At 41.2% G+C, this 21102-nt stretch overlaps 1 protein-coding gene across 6 annotated transcripts in view; it reads left to right on the top strand.

Annotated features, from left to right (window-relative positions):
* Positions 1–21102, top strand: part of ODAD2 (outer dynein arm docking complex subunit 2) — a 93025-nt gene that overhangs the window by 3230 nt on the left and 68693 nt on the right. Inside the window, exons 1-7 of one of the 6 annotated variants that reach the window (XM_082193750.1) lie at positions 10635–10782; positions 12395–12646; positions 13763–13920; positions 14238–14433; positions 15259–15365; positions 15670–15806; positions 17060–17176. In XM_082193750.1, the coding sequence (XP_082049876.1) occupies positions 12423–12646; positions 13763–13920; positions 14238–14433; positions 15259–15365; positions 15670–15806; positions 17060–17176 (939 nt within the window). In that variant the 5' untranslated portion in view covers positions 10635–10782; positions 12395–12422. Of the gene's footprint in view, positions 1–10634; positions 11035–11969; positions 12079–12394; positions 12647–13762; positions 13921–14237; positions 14434–15258; positions 15366–15669; positions 15807–17059; positions 17177–21102 lie in introns of those variants that run through there. The other 5 variants (XM_082193746.1, XM_082193747.1, XM_082193748.1 and 2 more) reach the window with 5 other exon arrangements.

Genomic DNA, 21102 nt, shown 5'->3' with positions numbered 1-21102 from the left:
CTTCCATGCTATCATTTTCTCTTCTTTCAGGCTGAGCCCCAGTCCAAAATAAATCTGTTTGATGCACCTATCTCTACCTCTGCCGTGTTGTGGGGATGGGAAGACGCTGGACCGGAGCCTGCAATTTGACTATATTTTGAATAATTGACATTGCATGTTAACAAGATACCCCAAGAGATCATATGAAAAACAGGTTTTGCATGTCAATTATGTTGGTTTTAGCTCATATGCTTAACCAAAGGTCTCTGGGAGCTCCTGATTTTCTCCTTGTTTAATCCCTTGTTTCATTCCACTCCAAGAGAAGCAATGTAACTCTTAAGAACAGCCACAAACCAGAATACTGAAAGGGGAGATTCACAGATTGTTTATATTGAGATGATCACATAGGTTCCAATAAGACCATAAAAGGGTATGTTTCTGCTAATCACGCCATTAAGAATGAAAACTAATCCCATTTTGGTCATTTTCCCCCCACCTGATCTCTCTAGCCACTCTCCTTTTTTGAAATATGTACCGAAGCAGTAGATTGCATAATGCCAAAGCAAATAAAGCCACAGAATGAGGAAGGTAGAAAACAAGAGCACAATATTATTCTGATTTTGAAACGTGCATCATCCCTCCTTTTTTATTGGTTAAGCTCTCCCTAAATCACATTAAGTCTTGGATAGTGTGCCCTGCATTCCCATCTGGAAGCCATTTCAAGAAATGTCCTGCAAAATCTCATTCCCTGTCATTGTGAAGAAAAGCAACTGCCTGAATATTATTAATCCTCAATTTATTATTCCAAATATCTTGTCTCACTTTAGGCAGCCTTTATTCTTCTTGAAGATTGCTGAAAGCATCATCTCTTGGCCAGACAGCCTCTTCTGAAAATCACATACTTTCCCCCCATCATGTTGAATCCCATCGGAAAAGACTTCATTCCCCCTCCCTTGAATTCACAACTGATACCTTGAGCTGTCTGTTGTTCAGCCCTTAAACCATGTTCCAGTCCAGGTCATCTGACCTGTAGCATGTGTTCACCTAATCAAAAAGTAAACAGGGATTTACTTATTTCTTCCAAATGCCATAATGGTCAAGGATGCAGTTGCTAAAGACTGCTTGGATAGTTCTGAAAGATGCTGGTTTTGGAAGTAATCTTGACTGTTCCTAATAAATAACTTACAATGTCAAAAACTGGAAATAAGTCAATTTTCAAGGAACAGAAAATACTGTCTCTATCTGGAAAATATCAGCTGAAGCTTGTAAATACATGCTTTCCCAGTCTCATAGTCAATCTCATGACATGTGCTCAGTTGACACTTTTTTCTTGTTATGAGGAATGTCCCATGCCTGATTACATTTTTAAATAGCTGTTCCACCTTTCTTCATCAGCTTTGCAAAATGACAGCACTACCTTGGTATCTTCATACAGAAAAAAAGGCAAATCAGAGTTTGTCTAATGACTGTGGTGAAACTTACTGAAAGAATCAGAAATCAAGAGAACAAACTTTTTAGAAAGGAATAGAAATGTTTTCTTGAGTGTTTACAAACAAATTGTTAACAGATCAAGACATTGGCAGGATTATTGTAAAAATCTGCAGTTTCAGAAAAAATGTATATGAGATGCACATGAGAATAGATGAAGAAAAGAATAAGTTAAGATAATTTGGAGTATGCAGGAAATGATGAACGTAAATGTAAAGGACTGCAGAAAGAGGAGGAAGGGAGTCAAAATTTGAAATGTTAGAATGTTTGTTGAATAATTGTTGTAAATGAAAATTATAAATATAATTATATTTTTAAAAATGTCTGTGGCTACTAAGGTGGTATCCCATTGATTATTTCTGTTGCCTAGATGAGTGGCCATTGTAGTAACACCCAAAACTTCAGAGTGTTGCAGCGCTTCAGAGACTTTCTAGTCTATTGTGGCATGCGTTTTCAGAGACATTTGCTTCCGCAAAGTAGACATTATGAATGCATGCATAAATTGCCAATTAAGCGTGTGTGTAAATAGAATTCAAGTGAGACCTACAACAAAGTCTTGCAGTGTGGGGCGAGTGATCCTGTTCAGCATTCCTGACAGCCATTTCAGCCCCCCACATTTCCCCCTCCCCACCCAGTACTCAGCATTCTATGACCACTTAGCATGCTGAGTTTTCCGTGGGCATTTCCCCCCTAAATATTTTTATGTAGCTCTGCAAACCTTGAGCTTCCCCTAAGCCTGCTGCTAACCTGCTGCTTCTTATGTGTGGATGTTGCTGCTTTGGCTACACAAGGACCCATACCTGGAGAATGAGTTTGCTATTAGTATACAGGAAAGCTTTCCATGCCAGTCTCTGTCTGCCTCGCATTTAATGAAAAAGACAGTTGATTGACCAATTTATTGTGGTGTGAACTTCCAATAGTCTCTGAGGTGCATCCAGATGTTGAAACTTGTTTTCAGGTTCTGGAAATACTATATCTAAATACATAAGAAATACTTTTATACTTTCCCTCTCTTATACTATTGAAGCAGGATCTTGGATTCTTCTTTTTTTGTAGCGTTTTAATGTTTACCTGCTAAATTTGGCACAACTGGCAAAGAAGACTTTGTTTTTCATAATACTCGATATTGTGGTGTAAGATCCTGGTGGTACTTGGAACACAAGACCTAATGGCTAAAGTGTTTGTGGCTTTTAAGAAAAGGATGACTAAGGGGGAAAACATGAATAAGGTTTATGAAAGTATGTATGGTGTTGAGAAAGTGGAGAGAGAGAATTTTAATTTCTTTCCTGCAATATTAAAATCTGGGGTTCACCGAATGAAGCTGATTGCTGTAGATTCAGGACAGACAAGAGACAATCCAACTGATGTATAGAATTCACTGCCACAGGATATGGTGCTGACTCATTTGAAGGAGTTTAAAGGAGATTTAAGCAAGCCCATGGATAACAAGTCTATTTGTTATTTAGTAATGAAAACAAAATGGAGCCTTCATATTCAGAGGCAGTGCAAAGCTTGCTAGAAAGCCACATCATAGGAGAGCATCCAACCTTATGCCCTGCTTGGTGGGTTTCCAGAACCATACAACTACCTACTTTGGAAAACAAAATACCTGGACCTTTGGTCTGATCCAGCATTACTCTATTTCTGTTCTTATGTTATAGCTGGGATGTTTAGAGTCTCCTCAGCAGCCCCATCTCTCAGTCTTGCTTCCTTCCCCATTCTTCTCTCAAGCAGTGTTTTTAAAGCACTACAGTTATTTGCATATTGGCAAGGAAAGCGGTGGAAGTTGTGTAATTAACTACATCACCTAGTCTCTCCCTAAAATCTATGTGCACAGTTGCTCTGATTTGTGCATAACACTGCTACCTATATGCCATGTTAATGATAAAAAATGAGCTCAAAAATACCTGTTCAATCCAATCTGGCTTCCATGATGATTTATTGGTGTAGCTCACTTTATTAAAGAAACAATCTATTTACACACACACACACACACACACACACACACACACACCAACACACACATGCAGCAGTGGCTATGCTTCATCACTGACTGAGAAAGGTGACTGAGAAAAAATGAATGAGTAGTGTTGCCAGTGTGAAAAGAATGTGTATGTGTGTGTTTTAAAAAGACTGATTCTAATAATGTCGGTAGAAACATCTCAGGTGCTTAAAATCAACAGACCGTATTTATATGACAGTTACATCAAGGATAGATATTACCTGTTTTATTGCAGTGAACAAGGAATTTATAGGCATAATGTTCCAGATTTGAGGCTCTCTCTATTTCATAGTGGTAAGTTGTTGACACTGGCTGAACATTTGATTTGAAATAGTGTTTTAACATCTACTCCCCATTCACTGATATGTGCAAACTCAACCAGCTTTTCCATTCAGCCACCCTATTTATGTGTCCCTCCCTCTCCCCATTCATGTACTAATCTCTTCCAAGCAACGTAACCCATTCATAGTTAGTCACATAACCCAGTCATACACTGTACAGTCATGCATCTATTCACCTTAGCCAATCTAACACTGCCCTGTCTACAGTCCTGGGGGAAAGAGCCTGTGTTATATATTTGTATTGTTGGCCCATGGATTTTAAAATGCTGTGGGGGGTTTTTTGTAACTTGTAAGCTGCCTTGAAAGAACTGGTACCCTGAAAGGTGGGATATATCAGTGTTGGGTTTTTTCAATCAGCGGTTGTTGTTTTTAGGTGGCCTGTAGTGTAATTGCCATAAATAAGAAAGAAGTACCTACCAATTTGCTGCCATCCTTTGGTGGTGATGAAATTACCATATTTTTCCCATGTATAGCACACACACTCCCCCATGTATAAGATGCCCCCTTTGGGGGAGGGACTCCAAATTAAGAAAATGCCTGACCTACACTGTCACTAGCATTGCAAAAGCCATCTATTGACTGTCCCCTCACCAGCAGAAGTCGCCGATCGCCTGCCCAATTGCTGCAGCAATGGCCAATCAAACCCAGCCCTTGCCACAACCACCAATAACATGCCCAGTAGACACTGACAATCTCCGGCTCCCGGCAGCAACCAATAACACGTCCCCACTATGCACTATCTGTGTATAAGACGACCCACATATTTTAGCATGAAATTCTAATATAAAAAACTTGTCTTATACATGAAAAAATACGGTACTTGAAAATTACTTTAAAATGTGACTGGATAAATTCCTTGAGGACAGAATGACTAGCAGTCAGGATGTGTATAAGGAACATTCCAGTTCAAATGTAGCATGCCAATGGATTCCTGTCAGTGGATGAGGGCTACTGTCTTCCTGCCCAGCTTGTTGGCTTTCTAGGGGCAGGTGGTTCAGAGAACAAAAATGTTGGGCCAGATGGAGATTTGATCCAGCTAGGCTCTTTCGTATGTTAATTCTCACCACCAACAGCCCCATCTGGCTCAAGGTCTTCAACAAGGGCGATTATTTTTTAAACTCAGCAACCAGAATGGCCACAAACCATTCCACAGCATGTAAGCAGTTAAGGCAAAAGGGACGAGTTGAGTGTTCAACAATCTAAAAGTTTCAAACAATGTAGTTTGCATCTACTCCATTTTTTTGTCATATTTATCTGATTGGGGCGAATTGGCAAGCCACTATCTTCTGTCTGTGCTCTTTAATTTGATATGGTTTCCGTACAACCATAGCCTCGACCTAGCCAATTATACAAAGTTGGCTTTGATTTCAAAAACAGATAACTATTTTCACTGCTGGCTTCTTGAAGGTCAACAATATAGAATATTTCTTGGCATTATAGTGCTTTCAATACATGCAATATACAGACTGGGGGCGGGGAAAATATGTCTAGCAAAAAGACATATTGCTGGTTCTCTGACAGACAGTTATTTACCACTGATTAACTTGGTGTAACAGTTTGGCTTCAAGATGAGCTCTTGAGAATCAGTGAGAGTGTGGGGCCCTCTATGAGGTCAGTAATCAACTTTTCTAATTGACCACAGCTGGAGCGAAACATAGGGGGAGATGAGACACAAGGCCCACGCTGTTATAAGGGGGGAAACCCACGAGGATTTTAGGGATAAAGAAGGGGAATCTCTTCCTGGAGAATATGCTCCTTGCCAACTCAAAGGCCAAAATTAGGGCCGGAGGTGAATGATGCTGTAAGGAATGAGCATTTGGAAGCCTGAAATATCCCATGAGGATTTTATTTCCATGCAATACGCTGGAGTTTTAAGTTGCTTTGAGAGGCAATGCTTAATCACTTATTTCCTGCATTTGTGTAATGATGAATGTTGAGATGTTAATATTTCTTAGAAATATTACCCAACTATTTCCTAGTCAAGAGGCCGTGTTTCCGTAGAGGAAAATATGGGTGTTCTTGTTTCTCTATAAATGGCAGTGGGTACCAAAAATGGGCACCTTGAATGGTCAGCTCCTGCAACCAGTGGTCTTTATTCCTCCGGGAAAAAGCAGAGGTATGATAGGCTCAGGTGGTGGGGTCATGTGGCTGCTGCTATTGGTGTTATGTACTGAAGTTCTCACCCTGGGCCAGCAGGGGGATACTGTAGATAGTTTTGCAAATAAGGGATCGAAAGTGACATTCAGTGATTGGATAGTTTTAGAAAATTGTTACAGTTATGTTGTACTGGAGCTCTATATAAGCAGGCTGACTGAGCCCTTCAGTTCTGTTCTGGCCTGTGAATAAACAAGAGCTGTTTGAAGAATCGCTGTGTCGTCTGATATGTTCACCCACAACTTAACACTTTGTGTGATCATGTCAAGTGCCAGTTCACACAATCAATGCTTCCGCATGACCCCAAAATCCACAAAACCCATTCCTCTGGTGGAATATCCTCAAAACATTGTGGCTGTCTCTGAAAATAATTGACCTCAACCAAGCATAAGCTTGAATAAAATATGTCATATTATTACATCCATGCAGCATTTGACTTGTTAATGTGTTCTAAGAATGTTTCCTTTTTGGTTTAGGAAACCTTTTTAAAAGTTTTCATTTGCATTTGCCAGGTGTGGGGAATTTTGACTGAAAGAGCATGACTTGTGCAGTGACTGTAGGGCTGTGAAGATCTGCACAGACTGAAGTCAGTGGACCACACCAGTTGACCTACAACATCTGAGGTTTATGGCTCCATGCTAGCTGTTTTAAAAACAGGTTATAACTTGTGGTGTTCCACTGCCTGGATGCCTCAAAGAAAAATATACAAACTTGCCTCTGGTTCTAAGTTAAGAGCCTCCAAGCACAACTTGACTCATAAACAGATTATGAGCCAGCAAGAAGTTGTTTACTTAAGCCCCATGATGCTAATTGATATTTTTTAACCTAGTAAGGAAAAGAGCTGCCTTCTCTTCACTTTTTAATAATGTTAAGTCTAGCATTCCTGTGAATTCAGCCATGCCCTATATACTGGTAAATTAAATGCCAATAACCGTGTCATCTTCAGAGCATAGTGAGTAGTGTAACAGATTTCATTAGAAAAAGCACTGTGGCACTTTAGAGGCTGACTGATTTATTGTCGTATTAAGGCATATTTGGTTAAAAAGCACATAAAATACTCCCGGAAAACCAAAGAATTCTAATTTTACCTTCTGAAAATGTCAGATAATACTAAATAATACTAAATAATAATAATAATAATAATAATAATAATAAATAATAATAATAATAAATAATATAGAATGTTTCAACTTTAAAAAATGAAGGGTGCTAAAAAGTTGTAACATGACTTAGGAATTCAAAAGATATTTGGGTTAAATTAATATAATTTTGTTTTGCTTGGTAAGTAAATGTGTGTAAAATTGCTTGGAAACTATCAAAAATGATTGCCAAGTACTTGAAATTTTGTTGTTGTTGTTGTTGTTGTTGTTGTTGTTGTTGTTGTTGTTGTTGTTTAGTGTTATTTAGTATTACCTGATATGTTCAGAAGCTAAAATTAAAATTCTTTGGTTTTCCGAGAGTAGTTAATGTGCTTTTTAACCAAACGTAGATTTACCAAGCTAAATGTTGTCCAATCACAAAAATAATAGCAGTTGGGAATTCCTCACACCCAAAACATATTTTTAAGACTCCTCCCTGAAGAAATTTGCAAAAATTAAATTTCACCTCCTGAAATGATATACCCTATTTTGCCAATGGTCTTTCATAGCATATTTCTCCATGGATAATGAAAGGTGACCAGCTGAGGCAGTGAACAGAAAAGAACTGACAACTTGGCTACAGAACAAAATGAATGTGCTGCAGTGATTATTGTATACTTATCTCTGGCTATTTTTAAATCTGGACAACAGACATAAATCAGGGGATAGGGTTACCACACCCGATGGAAATGGTGGAACTGGCAAGCCAATTATTCATCCGACTATATCAAGGCAAATTTTGTCTGGGTGAACACTCATACTGACAAGCACTGAAGGGATTTTGAGGGAAATAAAGAACAACTCTTGCTATGTTTGCTCGTATAGAGAAAAGATACAAGCTTATATCATCAGCTTGTGGATATTATAAGCAAAATATGCATAGGGGGCAAATCTATGTAGGTGTCCAGAATTTCTCAAGAAAGAATTTTTGTAACAGATGTGGGTTCGATACATTTTGATATACTATCAATCAATTTAGAATATATGAGAAATAATCATGTATGGTAAAACATATCAAGCTTCATTTTCCCAGTGCCTGCCAGTGAAGAAGCACTTTGTAAAAATGAAGTCAAGTAGATATTTGACTAGGTCTGAGCACTTGTTGGGGGCTGCTAAGTAGATTTGAAGGGTTTGGTTTCAGAATTGAACAAGTGTTTTTTTGCAAAGCACTTTAAAAAAGAAAAGAAAACAACATATGTTAAGCTTGGAGAAGGATTTGGAGATGGAAATAACTGAGGAGGATTGGGCAGATATATGGTACAAAAACAAACCCATTTAAGTGCTTCTCTGAGGGAAGTTAATTTATAAGATTTTGAGCAGGTGGTATGTAACATCTGTGCACATTCAATACATATGTAAAAAGAGTAATAGGGTCTGTTGGAAATAATGTGGGAAGGGAGGCTCCTTTAAGCATATATGGTGGTCTTTTAAATAAATTCAAGGATTTTGGCAAAAAAAAAGTATAGGAGTGGATTAAAAATATCAAAGGCCATGATATTCACCTAGGCCCCACATCTTTTTGAAAGATACTGAATGTTATACTTTTAAAGAACTTTTAATTTTGTTAATAGCACCAAAGTTTCATATAGTCCAAATTGGAAAATTACTCAGGCATCTACATTTATACACCTGGTATACAACTATTGGGATATTTCAGTCATTCATTAGGTAATGGATCTTATGCAGACAGTACAAGCTCTTCAGATGGAAAGTGCATTTCTTGAAAATTGGAAACCCTTTTCCTGAGGCTTGCAGATATTGACAAATTGCTTAGCCATTAGAACATAGCCTCCATGACGCTACAAAGAATGTAGTAAAAGGCAAGATAAGAAATTGTTTCATGCCTGGCGGGAGTATCCAGTGGCATAAGGTAATATAAATTTAATTTCATATAAATGTAGTGAAAAGGTCCTGCACTGGTCTTATTACACTAAATTGGTCAAAACAATCCCTTGGTCTCCTACAATGTCTGTATCTTCCATTTGCATCTCACAGCAAACATTACATGGGCAAAATTATGCAAACAGCTCAGAGACTGGATGGGTATGATTCTGCAGCAGCTTTCCTGCCAAGTCTAAGCAACTCAAAGTGAAGAGAAGCAATTTTCTATTATTACCACTTGGTTTTCATTCCTTCTCTATACTGTATAGAGAGATCATGCACAATACAATATAAATTAGTCTTTTTTATTAAGTTTTTGTGTTTTATTAATGACTACTTTTTGTTTTTTGTGCTCACACAGGTAATTAGTCTAACAATATGTAAATAGATTTCTTCTCTTACACTATCATGTGTTTGTTCCGTTGTATCTTTCCCTCCTTGTTACACACTCTTGAGCAGTGTGACGTTTCAGTGGTCCCAGCACATACCTTGGGGTTGGTTCTCTTGGAATGAAGATAAATGAGACTGGTAGTATTTTTATGACATAATGTTTATTTACACACATACACAGGCTGAGCACATTAGCTTACTAGGAGAACCACCCCTCCCATGCCCTAGCATTGGATTTTTATGCAGAGCAAGTCAGGTCTCTGTGCCGTTTCAAGACAGCCTGGCTGACACATTGATCACATCACATCCAGACAAGGGAAGGAAAAAGAAACCTCATCCAGAAAGGTCTCTGTCCATTTGCTTCTGCATCAACAAATCATTTGCACACTATCCACTCTTTACTTATGCAAAGGCCCATTTTCCCAACAAAACAGAGTATATCAGGCTAAGCTTCTTCACTTAGCTTGACTTGTTTAAACATCCCTCCTTCTGCGAAACTGAACCTCACACCTCTATTACAGTATTGGAGAGGATCCCCAAAATCCATTTTGTCTAATCCCAATTTCACTGTCGCTTTTGTATACCTGAAAAGAATATATGCACTGATGTTTTCCCCATCCAAATATGAATAGCCCAAATTCGAATAGTAAAAAAGCATTTAAATGTTATAAAGGGGAAATATTCTTATTGGGACAATGCATGGTGAAATATATCCCTGCTGTTGTACTTCAATCTTTGAAACACTGGGACTTGGGAGTTAATTCTATGGTTGCTGTTGCTGTAACTTTTATAGTTCCATTTCGGTTTGTAATTATGTTCACCTTTTTTGGCACGGGGTGCGGGAGAGAATAAAATTATGAATTCAAAAACGCACCACGAAGTGATGATTGACTTTTTAAGCAAGCATTTTAGGTGTTACCCAAGCGTTCATCCTTACACAGTTATTTAGGCAAAAGAAAGATCAAGCATGCCCTGGCAGATATTGGAGGACCTGCGGCAAGGGCTTCTGAATGATCCCCAGTCATTCAACAACAGCAGCAAGAAAAAAGGCCGCCACCCTCTCAAAACAAAAATAAAACACAGCCTTGAGATTCCCTGCAGTACAGCGGGTGAGCGCGCGCGGCCGCGTGGTTGGCGGGGAGGGTGCTGGGCGAGACGATTGACGTCTCGGGCAGCCAGTCGAGGAAAGGGACCCCCACGTTGCCACAGATGCGTCCCTCCCCTTCGGAAGGGCGGTGCTTTTAGGAATGGCAGTGAAGGAGGCGCCTGCCTTTGTTGACGGGAGTCTCCTAGCAACAGGAGGCCTCTGCTTCCTCCGGTCTCCATGGCAACCACGCCGCGCTTGTTCTCCGGAGGCGGCGGCACCTGCGAGGGTCGCCGAGGAAGAATCCGGAAGCGGCTCGGTCCGGTCAGTCGGTCGGGGAACGAGGGGCAGCGAGGGAGCCTCGGGCTTGGTGCCCCCGCCTTGTTTCTGGTCCAGGTCGCCGGGCTGCTGTCTCCGAAGGGCCTCCGCGGATCCAGCTCAGCCCGGGATAAGGAGAACCGGGATTGTGTGGCCATAGACACTTGTGTGTGTGCATTTATATAGCTGTTCCTCATCTTCCTGAAGGTATCCAAGCGGGGGGCTCCTCAGCACCCCCTTTTCCTCTGCTAGTGACGGGTGGGTGTTTGGGTGGGGGGGATGCTTAGGGGGCGCCCGTCTCTCAACTGGGCTCTTGCACCCACCATCATCCCCTGTCCTTTTAGCTAAACCAGAAAACCATAGCCATAAAATTGCCAGCAACTGCATCGTGCTATGAAGCAAAAGGTGTAGAGAATGAAATTCTAGGTTACTGCTAGTGATTTTATCGTTACTAGTCCTCTCGTCTTGCTCATTATGGTTTTATATATATCATTACAAAGCTTCTTTTCTGAATGCTGATCCTTGACTGTCCTAAAGAGATTGGCTGGTATTTAGAGCAGTGGTCATCTTCAGCCTTTTCAGACCCAGGAGAGAGCTTTTGCCCCAAGGCAGCATGTGTTTGGGGATCCAGTTCTTAATTACACTTGAGTTGCTATTTATTCTGGAGGGGTGGTGTTCTTGTTATAAGCCAGCCTTCGGCCAGTTGTGACCCAGCAGTTGGTCCTGACTCACCAGTTGAAGATTAAGTTTTTGGATAAACTGGAGAAGGAATCCCCTACAAATGGTTTTTTTGCGTGGTGGTGACTTACGTTTTGCCCACTTTCATTATCAGTTCCCAAGTCCATGGCTGAATTTAATGCTTGATTGTACTTTGCTACAACAAGTGCTGGGTTTTCTTACCTTTTTAAAAAAGCTTTAGAATGGGAAAACTCACGTTCAGTTCCCAGCTCAACCTGAAGTTCAGTAACTTGGGTTGCCATATTTCAAAAAGTAAAATTCCCAACACCCGCAAAGTTGCTCCCCCCCCAAAATAGGGGAGGTTTTGGTGTTTCCACTGCTTTTTCCATTGCATTGACATACATCCAGGGCTTCCCCTGACGTTTTGCCGATTTGGCAATGTTCCCGCCTGATGCCATTTTTACCCCCGAAAGCTGGGACATGTCAGGAATTTTCCTCACATATGGCAAGCCTATCAGTAACCAACCTCACTGCTTTTGTGTGGTAATGGCATCCTGTGCATTAGGTGCAAAAGAGAGTAGACCTGTGTGTTTAAAAACTGCGGAGAAGAGGAAATTGAGCCAGGTAAAATGTGTACAAGTGCAGCTGAGAAAAGCTGTACGGGCTAAAATTCTCTCGTACAGCTATCAATACCCTTTACAGAGTGTGCTGGGATTCTGCAGGACTAGGGATTACTGCATTTATAAAATCTAGTAGTAAGCAGTTTGGAGAGGATTGCATGACAGGAGATGTGCATGGCTTTGTCCCCCCTGCCTTTAGACGTGCCACCTTACCTTGCATTTTTGCTGCAACATCAAAATCTATCTTCATTGGACCCTGGTGCAGTTCTATATACAAAATATATTGCTAAGTTTTTGTTTTCTATATTCCTTTCATGAAGGGAAAGGACACTGGGATGAGCCTACGCCATGGGAGTAGCATTGACAAGAGCAGCTCAGTGGACTGCTGCCGGTTCTGGAAAAGGAACATTGGAAATCACACCACTGAATGAATCACTTTTGAATGAAATCATTAAGTTTACGGAAAGCTTTAGCAACAAACATCCTCAAGAAGCTGCCTTTGTCTTTAAGGAACCACTTGAATGGCAGACAAAACTAGAGCCTTCAATGTTTGAGTCAGGCTATGAAGTCAGGTAAGACCAAGGTCAATGACCATTTCTGAAATAATGTAAGTGTAAAAAGTGAAGCCCGCCTATTACTGTTCTTTATCACTCCTTTATCACATATCAACATTTCTTGCTTTCTATGTATAGATGCTGTAGGAAGTAGGCAGAATGGAAAACATTATGTTGTGATTTGTAACTTCCCATTCCACCCCTTTGGGGCCTCCTTCTATTACTTTGCACTTACATTTTCACACCATATGGAAGTCAATAGATTTCACAAGCCTGTGCATAGATTCATGGTGACGAAAACTCATCAATTCTTGTAGTGATAGTAAAGGGGATATTCCAACCCAAGTTAAGCACTTTGTCATTGATGCAATGGAACATAAATCTTATCTTTGGCTCTGTTGTACCCATAGGTATCTGTGTTTACTGATGCTCTGACCAGGCATGCATATTAAAGAGGTCCTGAAGAAGAATGACTGTTGAAGGGTAGAAAGCTTTGTGAGATAGGTTAGTTAGGCCAAGAGGCAGTGACTGGCCCCAGGTCACCCAGGGGCCAAGTGGGGATTTGAAACCTGGTCTCACTCCCATGGGAAAAGTGAAGTGTTGTTGTGCATTTGAGACACTGCTGAGATGAGGACAGAGCATGTCCCTGGGAGGCCTCCATATAACCCTCTTCAGATAATATGCCAGGCACAGATACATTGTGCTTCCAAGTGTCAATACATGAGTCCTCTCTTATGTTCCCCCTTCCCCGCAATCATAATGGTGAGTATTTTACTAGCAATTGCTGTATTACAACTGCTAAGTGATAACCTAACATCTCAGCCATTTACAAACATATGATTAAAGCTGACGTTGTCTCTGGAAATATTCTCATAGACTGGAAGGAGAAGAGCATGTGCTATCATATAGGAAGCCCACCTTCAACCTACATGAACTGGGGTGGACATAAGTTTAATTTTTTTCAATGTCACTTTTCCCTGTTGTTCATATTACAACTTTAGGTCTCTCTTGCAATTTTTCCCAATGCTACGTATGCTTTATTATAAAATTGTTTTCATAGGTGTGGTCTGTTAAAAAAAATAAATCCAGTTGTTGTGAATTCTTGCATATTAAGTTGTTGTTTTATTCTACCAGTGAAAAAACAGCTAAGTCTCAAGAATTAGACAAAGATGGGCAGCCACTGCTCCTGCTCAAAGGATCAACTATCAGCGTTCGCAGTTTTGCGCAACTGTCTCGTTTGCTACATGTCGCTGGAGAAAAATGCCTAAAAGAAACTCGTGCATGCCTTGAAGGTATTCAAAACTTATTTGCCCACACAATTGGAAGCTTCTCAACCATACAGGGATGCAGCTTTTTTGACCCCCATCCATGTTTTGCCTTTTTCCTGCCTTAAAAAGAATATAAAGTACGACAAGGACTAACTGTGAGGGGAATCCCATAGTTATCTTTGTGTAAAGTCAGAAACTATGTTAAAATTGAGTAACCTTTAGGCCTATTTAAAACATTACCCTGTGCTATTCATGCAAAGTTATTTCATGTGAACTTTGCCTGTTAACTTCCTGGTGTGATGTTTATCTGAATTTCTTACACTACTATGAATTCTTTACAGCCAATAGAGATCCCATTGTGAAAATTCTTGGCCCCGGTTATGGGACAATTGAAGGAGAGGATATGTCCATGCTTCGTTTACTAGACAAAATGAAAAAAGAAGAGGCTTCTGATAATGAAATGAAAATGAAGATTTCCTTACTTCTCCAGCAACTGGATATGCAACTACTTAATAGCTCTTTAAAACAGATTTCACAGTGAGTGTATTTCAGATAGTATTTGTTACCATATATATATATATATTCCACTTTATCATGCCTAAACCTCTCATGCAGACCTCCTTTATGTAAGATGTTATAGTAAGTGTCACACTTTTAACATGGGGGAAGGTGCCAGTACTGCGTTCCCTTGCGTACCCTCAGAAAAAAACACTAGTTTTAGGAAAGAAGGTTTTACACTTAACTTTATTAATTTGAAACACAAGTAATTTGAAAGGGATTTTTTTCAGGTTTGCAAAAATAAAAAGTATGAAAATATCTTTAATGTTTTCTATAATCTTGCAGTACAAATATGTGCAATATGATCTTAAGATAAGTTCAGGATAGACAAAATGAATTATTTCTAAACAACTGAATCCACTCCCACATGATATAGTAGTGGCTTTGTACAGCTTTAGAAAGGGATCTGACAAATTCATGTATGATTAGGTTATCAATGGCTACTAATGCTGGTTATATATTACCTATAGTATGAAGAACAATATGACTCTGAATGCCAGCTGTAGAGATCCACAGAACTGAGAGAACAGTATATAGTGCCCAAGGCCACACAAAACCTATACGATTTTAAACTTTCTATTAAATCCAGATTTTCCCTTTCCGAGAAAAATGTGATTAAATTTAAGAACAACAACACTGTTGCTAGTGACCTGGTTGCAACAGCTGAATGGCCTTGTTTGGTATATTAAGGGTCCATTTGGAAGCCTTGGTTTAAGAAAAAAACCAACATTTCCTTTCTTCCCCCATTAATACTATAAATATCTGCTTGACTATTAGAATATAACTCATTTATTCTAATTACAGAGAAGTGAGGTTAACTCCAGCTGTTGTGAAAAATGAAATAGAACTCCTTAAACGTTTCTCGGGAGCGAAAGAAGATGCAGTCCTTGAATCACTGGAATATACATCAGGTCCAAACTCTACTTTTTATCCATATCATCTTTTTGTAATTGCCTAGTCATTGAAAATATAGGCTAGTATATTAGCGCCTACATTGTCAGATGGCTTATCAGCATCCATGCAGCAGGAATTTCACTCTGCCTTTGCCCTCATGTCCTTCTTTAAGAGCTCCAAAGTGACTGATGAAATATTTCAGGATTTCACTCTTCATGTGTATTAATGCTAACAATATTTACTATTTTAATAAAATGATTTCATGCCTCTATGCTAGTACATCACAGATATGGGCCAAAGATTGCTGTTGTTTGATTACAGACTATGAATTTTCAAATGGATGCCGTGCCCCACCTTGGAGACAAATCCATGGTGAAATTTGCTATTTGGCCATTAAACCAGTTGACACAGATCTGATGTACGTCACTTGCAGCACGGCAGGAGTATTTTTAAATGGAGTAAGTAATACTTATATTCAAGACTAAACCTTGAAGACATTTAAAGTTAAGAACATGCCAAAACTTCAGATAAGTTGCATTTGTCTATGAGCAGCCAGCATATGACAAACTTGGGAGAGGTGGAATGTTTCCAAAGAATATGTATATGAATATAAGTTTTTTAAAAAGTCACAAAATTTCAAGAAAATAATTAGGGACCCATGTTTGAAGGCGTGAGGCTTGGGATTTTTACATTAGCTAAAGTGGGGGACATAGATTTTAAAAAGATTGAGAAACCCTGATTTAGATGCTAGTACTTCTGCTTAGCGGGTGGCGCTGTGGGTTAAACCACAGAGCCTAGGACTTGCCGATCACAAGGTCAGCGGTTCGAATCCCCGCGACGGGGTGAGCTCCCGTTGCTCGGTCCCTGCTCCTGCCAACCTAGCACTTTGAAAGCATGTCAAAGTGCAAGCAGATAAATAGGTACCGCTCTGGGGGGAAGGTAAACGGCATTTCCGTGCGCTGCTCTGGTTCGCCAGAAGCGGCTTAGTCATGCTGGCCACATGACCTGGAAGATGTACGCCGGCTCCCTCGGCCAATAAAGCGAGATGAGCGCCGTAACCCCAGAGTCGGCCACGACTGGACCTAATGGTCAGGGGTCCCTTTACCTTTACCTTTACTTCTGCTTAACCCTTTACACCGGTTGAAAAGGGACTGTACCAAAGAAAGTGCTCAGTGACTCATCTATTTAGCCTTATATTTCCAAACAGTTGAGAATGTGTATGTCAAACTAATGCTCCCCCGTGTTTAAAGGTCCACGTCATGCTATCCAACATGAGTAATTTCCACCTTTTTTAAAATTAGGGAGGCTTTCAAATACCAAATTAACTCAGTACACAGATGTTTTAATGCTTATTATACAAATCGTTGTATAAATAAATAAATTAAATAAATGATACTGCTGAGAGAAGCTGTGACAAAAGGAGAGAAAAGAGTGGACTAATGTTGCACTGAGTGTTGTGTTGAGCAACTTGCACTCACCTTCAGCCTCATGAGCAATTTCAAGGCAGAGTGGACTGAACCACACTGAATTATTTCAAGACAAGGACTAGAATCCTGAACACCTATTTTAGGGAGTCCTGTTGAACTCAACAGAGCTTACGTCTCAGATATACATAGGATTTCACTGTAAGTTTATGATTCTGATGACTGAAACATTTTGGCTGTGAGATTATGCAAGACTGGGAAGTAAGTAAACTACTCCTTTTTTATAGGGAAGGGAAAAAGAGAAGAATGAAATCAATTATGAGAGAATGAGTGACATATACAAAGATCTTGTCACGTTTTTAAGGGAAAGATCAGCAACATTTGTAGAAAACATGGCTAAACAGGTATGCGTTTCAGACTTACTCCCCAATAACCTGTTATAACAGTTTGCAGAGATACACAGCTGAATTGTTTTTATGTTTAGGATGGTATTTATTTATTTTCCCCAAAAAATTATGCACTGATTGTAAAACAACAGGAGCAGCAACAACAACAACTCGAGGTGGTAGCAGCACATACACAGAAAGACAAAGTATTAGAAATGATTGACTTACAGGGATATGGAAATAAGTTTTACCATACAATCATATATTTCATAGTTGTTCATTGGGGTTTGCTTCATGGGTATAGGATCGAAGTCTTAGTGACTTATCTGTTTCTATATACCTTTTTGCAGAATTGAGCTGGTTTTATTTTGCATTATGAATGAAATCTGAGTTTCCAAAAGCGTAGGATAAAAGCACAGTGTTCAGAATAGTAGAACTGCAAGTTAGGCAAACAATTCTAAAAAGTAATTGTTACCTAAGTGTGTAATATAGTCCCTTGACTTCCAACTAAAGAAGGTGGGAGCAGGAAAAGAGCTCTTTAGATTGAATATACTTAGCCTTAGTCAAAGGCATGGGTAGGCAAATTAACGCCTGGACGCTGGATCTGGCCCAATCACCTTCTAAATCCGGCCTGCAGACGGTCCGGGAATCAGCATGTTTTTACATGAGTAGAATGTGTGCTTTTATTTAAAATGCATCTCTGGGTTATTTGTGGGGCATAGAAATTCATTCATCCCCCCCCAAATATAGTTTGGCCCCCCCACAAGGTCTGAGGGACAGTGAACCCAGCCCACTGCTGAAAAGGTTTGCTGATCCCTGGTCAAAGGCTTATTGTGGCTTCTTGGAAAAAATTGCTGGGATTTTGTGCACTGAAAAATGTTTGATTATCCTTCTTACAATTGTTTACATCCCATATTTCAGAAGACAAGTCTTTCTGAGGCAGCCTACAAGTAACATTTAATTCCTTTTTTTAAAAAAAACAAATAAAGCAGAATAAAGTCTATCAAGAAAAAGACTCTTCTCACAAGGCAGTTTTTGGCAGAAACTTTGCCTGCCTCTCACTGTAAGTCTTCCTAAAGATGTTGCCAGGTCTACAGTTTTTGCCTTTGAGTCTGCACTGCCACTCCCCTCTCCCTGACTTCCACACCTTGGGGGGGGGGTGTCTCTCACCTTTGGGGGCCACTCCAGCCCAGGAAGCAAGAAGTGGCAAATGAGGTTTCTGGCTCCAAGCATTAGGGGCCTTTGCTGCCCATGGAAGGAAGGGGGCCGGGGAGTGGTTGCTCCAGGAGAGGCCAAGCAGCTTTTCACCAGCTTGGTTCATGCCAGATGGGACACCTAACTCACAGGCACACACAAGGCTGGCTGGGGAGAGGCTCCACCAGAGCTCCAGATAGAGCGAGACAGGGACAGGTGTCAGCAGGGACACTTGGCCGGCATGTCTCTGTTGAGGTTGGAACTTAACAGGTTAAGTTCTTCCCATGATGCCACACCATTCTGACGTCAATTTTGGAAGCTTGGGAGGAGCTTGGGAAGAGTATGCCAGTCCCACTCTGTACTTTGTGGGGAAAGGATGCAGTTTTGTCATGGCTGCAAATAGTCCTGGAAATTCCTGAGAAATGTTGGAATAAAAGCTGTAAATAGACAAACCTGGACTGTGTGTGTTTGTCTGGAAGCCAAGCTACGTGACAGTTTTACACCGCTGTGTTATCTCTGCTACGGCGTGACTGAGAGCTCGGAGCAGAGCGTGCGGCAGGAGAAGTGTGCCGGGCAGTAAAGAGCTAATTGAGGATCGCAAATCAATTAGCGGGGGTCGCGCCAGATCAATCAAATTCCACAGGTTATGGGTAACCTAAATCACCTATCGTAAAACCGTCACGGAAGAGCTGCCGGGAGCTGTGAAATCTGCGGTGTCTAGCAGAGGAGCACGGCAGGAGGCGGAGGAAAGCAAGCAAGCTGAAAGACGCAGAAAGTGCCTGTGTTGCCAAGAATCGTTTCTCCACGCCAGAGGAGCTGGTGCTTTTGTAAGTACAGCTTGGGGCCCACTTGGGAGAACGGGAGAACATGGCAGATGGCCAGGAGGTGATTCAAGCTCCGTTTGAACAGCTTGAGGAACTCACCGCCCAAGCGTGGAATACCTGGGCAAGATGGGTGAGAGCGTGGTTCATAGCCACGGAAGTTTGGGACATTTCCCAGAGGGAACCAGTGCAACTGGTGGACAGAGATGCAGGAAAGCTGAAGTCTGTTTCTCTGGAGGAGAAAATGCAGAGGGAGAAAGCTATGAGAGCTGAGGTCTGCATGTTGAGAGCAGGTGTTCATGCTAATTTGCAACATCACCTGGAAAGCATTGAATCTGCGTGTGAGGCCTGGAGTGTGCTGAAACGTCTGTGTGAAGGCTCAGCAGGAGGCCTAGGGCAGATGGAAGCTGAAAGCCTAGAGATGGCTGGAGCCCCTGTTCCTGATGATTTAGCCTCAAGGAGTGCTAGTGAGCAAGTCGGGGGGGCGGAAAGTTCCAAAGGCAAGTTTGAAAAGTTTTCCACTGAACCTGCTGGAATGGAGCGGCAGTTCAGGGGGGGCGGATCTGGCAAGGAGTGTTTTTCCGGAAGAAGGAGAAGGAGGCCAGCTGGGAGGAGCCCCAGGCAGTGTTTTTCCACTGGATTTCGTAGGTGCTACGTGTGTGGATCCCACAGTCATTTCAAAAGAGACTGCCCACAGAAAGCGAGAGCAGCTGCACAGGAAGGCTTCAAGGACACCTTCCATGGGAATCAGTCGGGTTTCCATGGGAACCAGTCTGGAAGAGGAGGCCAGCGTGGGAACGCAAGAGAAGGACGTGGAAAACAACGTGAGGAGATTTATCAGATCACGGCTAGTCTGGCGTTGGCTGAAGAGAGCTGTGGGGCAAACCAAGAGCTAAGTTTTGTTATTGACTCTGCAGCTAATCGCAATTTGATTCCAGAGACACCTGCTGTCGAGAGGTGGAACTGCACGGCAATTCCTGCCGGGAAAACTGTACTGTTTGCAAATGGACAGAAAAGAAATATGACTAATGCTGTAAATTTGCATTTTTGTATTTTACAGGAAACGTTGGAGTGTTGTACTGTTCCTGGGATGCACCACTGTCTTTTATCTGTGCCTTATTTACTGAAAAAGGGATTTACGGTTTGTTTTCAGGGTGATGTGTGCACGATCTCCAAAGGAGGGAGGATGCTTGCCAAGGTTAAAAAGGGGCAGAATGATCTCTTCATTCTTAAAACGTCTCTGGAGGGTGGTGGGAAGGTTGAGAAAGCACAAGCACTGCGTGCTACAATTCCCAATCATGATTCATGCGTACATGCTTGGCATACACGTACAGCTCATAGTTCTCTAGAAGAACTACAGGTGCTGCCAGAGGTTTCCAATGGTTGTAATATCTCAGAATGTGGACATGCTGTAAGTTGTGAAACTTGCAGACTGGCAAAGGTAAAAGGATGCAGTTATCCAAAGGTTGAGAGGATAACCACTAGGCCTTTTGAACTGATTCACATAGATCTGTTGGGTCCTGTGAAGGAACCAAGTCTGGGAGGGTCAAGGTTTCTGCTTACGATGCAGGAGGATTTTACACAGAATTCCTGGACTCATGGTCTCAAATCCAAGGATGATGCAGCACAGCTGATCAAAGGGTGGATTGAGGGGGTGGAGCAAAGGTTTTCCACCAAAGTGCAAGCTGTCACAAGTGACAGAGGAGCTGAGTTTACAGGTTCTGCTTTGCAGAAGTACTTTCGCAAGAAAGGGATACGTCACACAGTGACTTCACCCAATCAGTGGGGGGTGGCAGAGCTGAAGTGTCAGGCTCTGGTTAAAACTGCACAGGTGTTGCTGGAAGATTCTGGGTTACCTCCAAGGTTTTGGCTGGAGGCAATCAAGTATGTAAGCTTCACCCGGAATCGCACCTACAATTCCATGGTAGG

This window comes from Podarcis vaucheri (assembly GCF_965113315.1).
Source record: "Podarcis vaucheri genome assembly, chromosome: 12".
Taxonomy (NCBI): domain Eukaryota; kingdom Metazoa; phylum Chordata; class Lepidosauria; order Squamata; family Lacertidae; genus Podarcis; species Podarcis vaucheri.
This window is presented reverse-complemented; position numbering and strand designations above follow the sequence as displayed.